General features: G+C 50.1%; 1 protein-coding gene across 3 annotated transcripts in view; it reads right to left on the bottom strand.

Moving 5' to 3' along the window:
* The window catches only part of RUBCN (rubicon autophagy regulator), a 29581-nt gene that overhangs the window by 18904 nt on the left and 1042 nt on the right, over window positions 1-9635 (bottom strand). For 2 of the 3 annotated variants that reach the window (XM_059855545.1, XM_059855544.1), the window contains one exon: window positions 613-766. In XM_059855545.1, coding sequence (XP_059711528.1) covers window positions 613-651 — 39 coding nt within the window. In that variant the 5' untranslated portion in view covers window positions 652-766. Of the gene's footprint in view, window positions 1-612; window positions 767-6723; window positions 6832-9635 lie in introns of those variants that run through there. The other variant, XM_059855543.1, reaches the window with a different exon arrangement.

Raw genomic sequence — 9635 nt, forward strand, 5'->3', positions numbered from 1 at the left:
TTTCCACTGTCAATAAATTGTGCTGGTAATTGCAAGCAGAAGGGGAGATCTTTAGGCCTCTGCACACAAGTGAGAAAGAGAAATTCTTCCAGGCAGCCATGGAAGGGGGGAAGGCTGGGTGAGCAACTGCAGGCACAACAAGAGCCTGGAAAGAGTGATCCCATTCATGCAGAGCACGGGGTTGGCTGCCAGCTCCTGTTACTAACACAGCTAAGCAGAAACAGTGAAGATGAGAGGTTTCTCTTGCCAGGCCTCGCTGGGGGCTTGGCCAAGTGCAGATGATACGGGGCTGACTCACTGCAAATGCAATTTAATCACTTGGCTGCAGCAGAAAGAAAGGAGAGAGGGGCTGGCCTCAGCACAGGGGGCACAAGTACTTAGAAAAACCATATTGAAAGTAGATGAGATAGAAAGAACGTGCACCCAGGTCCCTCTGACAGCTGCAGCATTTACTAGGCAAGCTCAGCCCCTGCCTGGATCACTTCCCAGCCTGTTAAAAGCACTGTGCCCACTCTGCTATGAGCACAGAAGTGAGCTGCAGCACCTGCTTGTGACAGGCACCGAGGTTGTGACAGACAGACAAACAGTTGTGCTGGCAGGACAGAGCCATACCTTGTCATGGATGAGCCCATGGTAGAGGATGCTGTGCATGTCTCTGCAGAGCCGTTCCAAGCCACCATACTTGGACCAGACATTTGGGTTGCTGATGGACACCAAACCTTCCACTGTGGTCTTCAAGTTGCCAAGGAGCTTCCAGTGCTCTTTCCTGCACAGGAACACAGCAAGATATATCAGAGCTACAGCAAGAGAAGCTTCACAACAGGAACATGGTACTACACTCTCTCGAAGGAAACTCTGCTCAGGCTGGAACCTTTGGTGGTCCAGAAACCAGCAAAGGTGAGCTGAAGCACTTGGTGCATCCCTGTTGTCTCCCATACATGGTTTGTGGACAACAGGCCATACTGTAATGATTCTTCTGATGAGTGGTAGCCACCACCAGGAGATAAGACAGAACAAACTGATGGCTCCTGCAATGCACCACATGCCCAGTCTGGCCAAAAAAACTGGGGATTAACTTTCTAGCAGGCTCTTGCTTCACTGACATGTTCTCTCTAAGAAAGCAGCAGCCCCTCCGGAGCACAGCAGCTGCATGGAAGGGTGTGAGGGCCACCACACCAAGCAGACCCTGTGTTTACAGAGCAGCACTCCCTGAGCAATGCCCATCACACTGAGAGCTCCAGTCCTGTCAGGATGCAGAGGTGCTCCTCTCCCAGGGAGGTGACACTTCATCTGCATCTCCAGCTGTACAGCCGCTCTCTTGGCCCTGACCTGCTGTAGGCACAACCTGCAAAAACATTATCACCCTATGGACAGAGATTAGCAAACTGCTGGTGAGCTCTAAAGTGACAGATGAACTGAACACCAACAGTTCATCAGTATCATCCCCCTTGGCTGCCCTGTGTACAGCAAGAAATCACCATCATCCACCACAAAGCAGGAGCAATGGTGTAGAGAGGTAACATCATTTGACTATGGAAAAGCAACTTTGGGGAAGGAAGCTTTGGGTGACTGAGGTTCCCACTCAAGCTGCTTGACAATGTTGCCAGATGAACAGCAGTTGTCAAAAAAACATTTTCAAATAGGAGGCATTCTCAGAAGAACAGGAATGTTGGTACAGTTAAGAGTGGAAATAACAAAACAAAACAAAACAAAACAAAAAAAGGTCTCTGCAAGATTTGCAACAAAAGCACCCTAACTTACACCTCAGCATGAAAGTTAAGTTTTCAACTAGCAAGAAACAAAATGGTGTTTCAGAAGTTAGTCCCTCCCACAGCCAAAACCAAACTGGCTTTTCAAAACACAAGGGGAAAAAGAAGGAAAATAAATATATAACATTATTTAAAACTGCTCTCATTTTCATCCCTTGGGGATCAAAGTGTGGGCCACATACTCCTGGTAATTAAAACAAAGCTTTTCTCACCAATATTCTCTTTTTGAGACTTGTTCACTACTGCCAAACTGATTAGTTGAACAAGTAGATTAATTAATCATTAACTATTGGCTCTACTTCAAGCTGCCCATTCACTTCACTTCCTCATCACCACTTCCAGTGCCCACCTAAGCTTAAACCACACAGAAGCCAACCCATCCCAGCAGCAAAGCCTGTCACCCTGACAGCACCACTGCTCTAAACCAGACCTGCAGTGCATGTGGCAGCACGTGTATGTTCATGTTGTACTTAAACTAACAGGCATGGGGCTTCATCTCAGACGAGACTGAAGAAAAATGCACAGAAGTAAACAAAGGCAGCTTCCTGAAGGAGATACAGCTTGGGAAGACACAAAAAAATGATCCAGCTCTGCTGAATTTATGGGCTTTTCCCATCCCTGCCCTGAGCAGTGCAGATGTTCTTTGGCTGTGGATGCCCAGAGAGGAATCAGCAGTCCCTGGTCAAAGAGCACCTGCAGCCACTGAGCTCAGAACACCAGCAGCTCCTCCCTAAGGTATTTCTAACACTCAGAGCTAGGAAATGCAAGTGAAAGCTCAGCCACGCCACTGATATTCCAGTCAGTGAGTCAGGGGAACTCCCTCCCATGCTATTTCAGGCTATAAAAAGCAGGTGATGCACTCAAGGATGTGAGGGTAGCACACACAGGGATGTGCCTTTCCAATGGTCGGTCTCATTAAGGGAATTGTGCATCTCAAGAGGTAGAAACCAGGATCCATGGCTCTTTCCTAGCATGGGGAAACTAAGGGTAAGCAATCCTTGAACAAAATTATCTCAGAATGTTAAAACACTGAACACAGAAGCACACAGAGAATAAGCCACATAATTAAAGCACCTTTGCAGAGGTGATCTTGAACCCACCAAAAGTGAATTAAATCCTGGTAGGACAGTAAGTATCCTATGGGACTTGCTAGCCCAAAGCAGTTCACAAGTTGGACACACAAGACCTTTCTGATACTCAAACCCCAGCTGTTTCTGAGCTGGAACATGCTGAAAAGGACACAGAGACACAAGGCTAAAGACATGAGGACCCATATAGTTGGCTGCAGGTGGCAGGGAAATTGAGAGAGCACAGCTAACCACATTTCAGCTTTGACTGGACTCTGGGGCCACCCTGAATTAGCAGCAGGGTTTCTCCCCTCCCACTGACAGAGCCTTGGTTTTAGATGCCAGGAGAGATGAAGAAAGCCCAAGTTCCCTTTTCTGCTGGTGTTCAGAGCATTACTAAGAAATCTGCCTTTTTTCCTGAATAAGGAGGACTCTCCTTTGCTAGTGCTATAGAGAGCCTGGCATGGGGTAAGGCCAATTCATATTACATCATGAGAACACCCCAATTTACAATAAGGGCTAAGTGAGTAATTCCCCAGAGGGTCACAGAACGAGGCCAGAGCTTCCCCTGCAAGAACCACACATGCTTCTGCTCTCCTGATCCAGAAGAGCTTGGCTCCCCCAGCCAGAAGGGCCAAAGGTACTTGAAGGGGCCATGGAGCAGCAGTGAGATCTCAGCTGCATCCCTCTCCCCTCTTAAAGACAACTTCTGATCCAGCCCCCAATTTTAACCACCAGCTCCACAAACTTGGCACTGGGTCTCCTTTCTTTACCACAACAAACTCCTTCTCCAAGTACAGCAACGTCAACCTGCCATTGGGAACTGTCCCAAACATAACTGAACCTTTTGCACTGGAGTGATAAAACACAGAATACAGAATATAAATAAACACAGAATATTTTTTTCCAGCCTTGTAGCAAAAAATGGCTTAATGCTGCCACTGCTGACAACAGGGAATGCTGCTTGCTCTTCCAAGGCTTCCTCACCCCTCCATGCCAGCAAGAGTAGGAACTTCGCTAGGTCCAAGTCAGCAAACGTGATTCACAGCTGAGGCAGGGAGCCATGCTGCTGACTTCTTATTTTAAAATAAAACCAAACCTTGATTACTTTCCAAAACAGAATCACACAGGAAGCCAATGGTCAAAACTGAAAAATAAAAATGAAGCTCATCTTTCTTGCAACCATCACCTGCAGTGTATCTCCTGTGCTCTGCAGGAGGCACCCAGCAATGGCTGCTTGAATCCTGACCACCACCTGGAAGACTCTCTTGATCCTTCTTAGCACACTAAAGAGTCGGGCTAAGGATGCTGAGGTTATGGAGGGACTTCTGACAAATCTCCAAGGACACTCATTCCCATGCAGGCTGTCAGTTCCTCCTGCAGAAACCCAAGACTCCACTAAGCTGCCCTGCGCAGAGCCTGCTCCGCCTCGCTGTCCCCAGATCTCCCAGACAACCAGCAGCCCCTTCCCTGGACTCCCCCGCCTGCTCCTCGGCACTGCTGGGAAAATGGATTAAAGGAAGCCAGGCTTCGTGCAATTCATCTGCAGTCGCGGGGAGTGGCTGACAGGCAGAGGAAGCCAGAAGAGCTCTGCCAGCCCAGCAGGGATGGGCAGGAATAGCTGAGCAGGCTGGCTGGAAAAGGGACACGCAGGGGAACTCGCAACCATGCTAAAAGCTGGCACTGATATAAAATGGGGGCACAACCACAAAAGGTGCCCCCAGCAAACACAGACCAGAGGAGCTGCTTGCTGACGCATTCTTGCTCTGCACTGGCAAAGGATGAGGGAAGAAAATAGGGATTAAAGGTGTTTTTTAACCTTCCCATGGCAGACAGCTTTACCTGCTCATCTGGCTAAGTCTCTCACAAGCAGACAACGACAACCTGTAGACCCAGGGTACTGTCCACTGGGCTTCAATCTGCACAGGACCTGCCTGTGACAAGAATGCAGGCAGCCAGAGGCAGTGACAGGCAGAGCAGATCCCCACAGCAGCCCACCCCCCTGAGAGCAGCTGCTCACATCCCTCCATTGCTCACAGCACAGGTTCCCTTCAGGAACCCTCTCCTTTGGTCCTGTTGTTCCTGAGGGTCTTCCTGGTGCCAGAGACAAAGGTGGCAGCTCTTTGCTAACCTGCCCAGCTGACCACTGGCCTATCTGCTCCCCCTAGGGCTGCTGTGCCTGCTGCTAGGAGGAAAAACCCAGCACAAGATCATAATTTTCCTCTCCTGTGCTGGTTCAGGGATGGACTTCAGCAAAATAACTTTTGCTTCTGCATTTTCTGTAATCCACAAGAAGATGGATCCAGTGATCTCTATCCATTCCCTGCTGGTAACCGCCACAATCCAGTGTGAAATGGCACCTCACTGGCAATAAAAATGCTAACCATATCACACAAAGGACAAGGCAGCGTAAGGCCCATGCTGGATCCTCCCCAAGGCATCAGTGCCAGCCAGGAGAACAAGCAGGCTCCTGCATGTGCCAGCACCAGCGGGAGATGATGCCCTCCCTGTTCCCGGGGGAGTGCTGGGGTGGCACCACCCCAGCCCTATTAGTCACATGATGGAAGAGTCTGGTAGTGCAGGACTTGTACTTGCAAAGGCAAGAAAACGCACAAAGATGAGCCTGGAAAGGCAAAGCAGTGAATGCAGTCAATTCCTTTTACCTTTTGGAACCTGCTGAGTTTGAAGCATTAGTAAAGAGGGAGCTCAAACTGCGCAGATCAGAAGGCACCCCAAACCTGTGCTATAGCTTTAAAAGCACCGGTAACATTTTCCCAGCTGATATGGCAAGCAGGAACAGAGCACTGGCTGAGCCCCTCAGATAAGGAATGCTTCTCTCCCATATCAAGTTTCAGCTGCTCGTTCCTCCCCAGCCAATTTCCATCCAACATTCACCCTGTGCTTCTGAGCGCCAGGGCAAAACCAGTGCACCTGTAGAAACCTGAAGTAAATAGGACTCGCCATCAAAACACCTCCAGGAAACAGCCTCTGCTGCTCATAAATGCTTACAAAAAAAACAGGCCTGAAGCACATATGAAGACCACACAGCCGAGGTCACTGTGCTCACCATCAGCCATGTGCAGGCACAGGGCCTCGCCTTCAGGAATAAAGAAATAAATAAAGAAATGTCTGTTCAGCACCTAGAAGAGGGGACGCAGATGACTGCCAGGAAGGACAGGAGACAGGATCCCAGAGCAGCAAGCTGCAGAGCCACCTGAAGGGTGGCAGCACGGCGTTAGGGTGGGGTGGTTTCACCTTTAAGCTCAAGGCGTGTGAAGCAGAGACCTGGCAGCTGCTGTGCTGGCCACGGCTGATGGGGGACAGAGGGGGTCAGAGCAGCGGTACTGAGGTGCCACATCCGTGGCATCACTGCCCCTCCAGTGGCCAAGACTCCTTCCCACGGCAGTGAGCAGAGCAATGCGTGGCCTCGGGTGGGTGATGGCTCTGACAGCCCGCTGTGTGCTTCCTCCCACGAGGCACCGAGCCGGGGGCAGTGTCACGCTCTGCAAGCAGCGATCCCACTCACGAAAGGTTTATTCATTCCCTGCTCGCCCCCAGGTACCCCCACGCACCCACGCAGGACGCGAGCTCCCAGGAGCATCCCCCGCGCATCCCTACTGCTGGCACTGCCGCCACCCGCACATCCCGCGCCGCGTCCCAGATACACTTACACACACGCACACGCACAAACGCGCGAGTGCGGCCCCCCCACGCGTGCACACGCACAGCGCCGTGCCGCCCCCAGGCGCACCCACGCAGCCCGGCGCTGCCGCCGCGCCCCACACCCGCGCCCCGTGTCCCGCCTCCAACGGGCGCCCCCGCGGGCCGGGCCCCCGGGACACCCGCCCCCGCCCCTCCCGCGCGTGTCTGGCCGCGCGCGGCCCCACCGGCTCTCCGCGTGCCCCGCGTGGGGCCCGATCTCCATCCCGGGCGCGCGCGGCCCCGCCGCCGCCACCGCGACACCGTCGCGCGGGAGGGGCGAGCGCCCGCCACGCCCCGCCACACCCACGGACTACAGCTCCCGGCGCGCACCGCGCCTCCGCGGCGCAGCCAGTGCCGCGGCGGACTACAGCTCCCAGCGTACACCTCGGCATTCGGGAGCCATGACGGGCGGTCTGCTGTAGCCTTCCCTCGTCCCGGAGCTTTCGGTGTTCCCCCGAGTCAAAAGCGCTGGGAAAAACCACAATGATTGCTGAAATAACCCTCACCAAATCCTGCCTTGGATGTGATGAGGAAAATGCGATGGCAAGGGAAAAAAACCAAACAACGTGTCCCAGAGGGACAGCTCATCTCTGATCGCACCTGCAGAGACAGAGGGCTCTGCTCTACCGCCCACTGTAAGGAGGATGGGAAAAATACAGCCCAGTAAGATGTGCCTTCCACCGAAATGCAGTGAAATGAAACTTCAAAAAGGAAAAAGTGATGCTGCTGTCTTTCGACTGAGAACAGTCAATGACAAATTAGTATCAGAGATAAAACCTAGATATGTCTCTGGAGGTGTCTGATACCTCAGAAACCAAAGCCAGGCATTTGTAAAATGGAAATTCCCTTTAACTCTTACTTGGAATTATAACTATGTGCTGCATACATGAAAAAGCACCCCTTGACCTGACATTTTCTATATGGTTTATTTTATTAACACAGTACTTCCACAGCACATGGTTCTGTACTGCTGTTCTTGATAATAACAAAAATAACATATTTTTCAGAACATGCTTAATGAAGAGACCAGGACTCCTCATGCATCATAATTGCATAAAAGTGTGGAACAACAACTTGAGTCCAGTTGTCAGGCAGAAATTCCTCTCCTAGAGCCCACTGCACTGACTGAAACCACTGCCTGTGCATGGCATGTTAGGTCTCAGGGCATCAGGCTGTGCTGACTCCCACAGTAAACATACTGGAGGAAATCAAGTCATCCAGACTACTGCGATTGTTAGATGATCATGCCTGGTGAAATGGAGCATGCAGATAAAACTAACAGATCTAATTTAGTTCTTTGTGGCTCTCAGTGCCACGTGGAAGCTTTGTCACTTGGCTGGATGCTGACACACTCCCGAGAGCCACACAGCAAACCAAGAGCTGACGTTTGCCTGGTGGCCTTTGTGATCCCCAGCCATTCTGAACACAAAAAGAAAATACTCTTCAGGATCACAACTTAGCCTGGCTTTCTGTTGTGCTGAGCAGCAGACAGCTGGCATCCTGTTTGTATAACAAACACAACTCGTGGATATGGAAAATCTGGATTTTGACTGATTTCCACTTGTCACAAGGACAGGTAGCATCTACCACCTTTGCAGTTCCTGTGTGTGTTTGGGGTAAACAGAACATTTGTTTATTGGTGTGACACAGTGCCCAGATGGAGCTGGACCCTACAGCCTCATGGGAATTTGACTTAATGCTTTTTCAAAAATTCATCTTTTGGTACCTCTATTTTTAGTAGCTTGTGCTAATCTGGCAATAGCATATTTGCTTTAGAAACGTAGCCTTATTGTAAGAACCTCCTACTTGTCATCAATTGCTTGTCATCCACGCTCACCTGGGGAAAATGTTATCAAAAGTTTTGAAATCTGTGGGTCCAAAACTCTGTGTCTGAACTTCTGCTCCCCATGGAGAATGCAGAGAAGAAAACAGGGTGGAACTGTCAGCCTCCAGCACTGTGGTCACGAGTTTCTCCTGCCTGAAGGGAAAATCTCTCACTAGCTGGAGGTGTCCTGTGACAGTAACTGAGACATACCCTTCTAGACAATAGGAAACAGCAAGAGGAACATTCAGAAACACAGTTTTGGCCTTGTTTAAATGGAGAGAGCAAAGCCTTGTCACCAGTCTGTAGTACAGAACACAGCTGAGGACAGAAAGCCTTAACTCACTGCTCTGATTCTTGCCTTTCACAGTTACACTCCTGGAAAGATCTCCCATTCATAAGTCCTGCACAGTATTTCCTGCAGGTAGCTCCCAGCACAGAGCAGTGACAGGGATTACAGGCCCTGGAGCTCGTTGTGTGTCAGGTACTCGGGATACTGCCCTCACCACAGAGTGTTTATTTTACCAAATGCACATATGGAATATGTGGGCAATGAAAGAAATGTGGGAGTGTTCCTGCTGGAAGGAGGTGTGTGCAAGGTCATGTATGGAAATAATTCTCCCTACCCAAGGGCATTTGCAATACAGTCCCTGCAGTGTCGGTATGGAGCTCCCCCTCTGGAGGCAAGCAGGCAGACCCTAAAACAAGCTGTCCTTTGGTCATGCCACCTTTAGGACGGCAGCCTCAGCACAGCTCCCAGAGAAAACTCGGGGAGGTGTGGACAGTAATGCCAGGTGACCGTTGTGAGCAGGAGAAATAGATGTGGGTTTTCCTTTCAGCATTTACTGCCTAGCTTCTGCAGAAGTTCGTCCTCTGGGATCACCCTGTCAGTCCATCTGCTCCTTCCTTTTATGTCTCAGGAACTCAGTGACCAATTTCAACCAACCACGAGCAAGATGTAGAGATTCCAGAGATAATAACTATTCTTTAATTGTAATAGAGTGTCTAATGTAGGAAGTACTGTTGCATAAAAAAGCCCTTTTGCATGTAACTTGTTTAGCAGCAGCACATGTGTACTGCTGACCACCAATACCACAGCTCCAAGGAATGCAAATATACAGGGAGCAGGGAAAGGCTTTGCTAGATTCCTTGTTAAAAAAAAATTTTTCTTCTGAATTTCTCAATCACATGATTCTGACCAAAAACTAGCAAAGATAACAACTCTGAAAAGAAACCAAAGACAACAAACTATGGACACACTGTTCTGGGTTTAAG

This window comes from Haemorhous mexicanus, chromosome 10 (assembly GCF_027477595.1).
Source record: "Haemorhous mexicanus isolate bHaeMex1 chromosome 10, bHaeMex1.pri, whole genome shotgun sequence".
Taxonomy (NCBI): Eukaryota; Metazoa; Chordata; class Aves; order Passeriformes; family Fringillidae; genus Haemorhous; species Haemorhous mexicanus.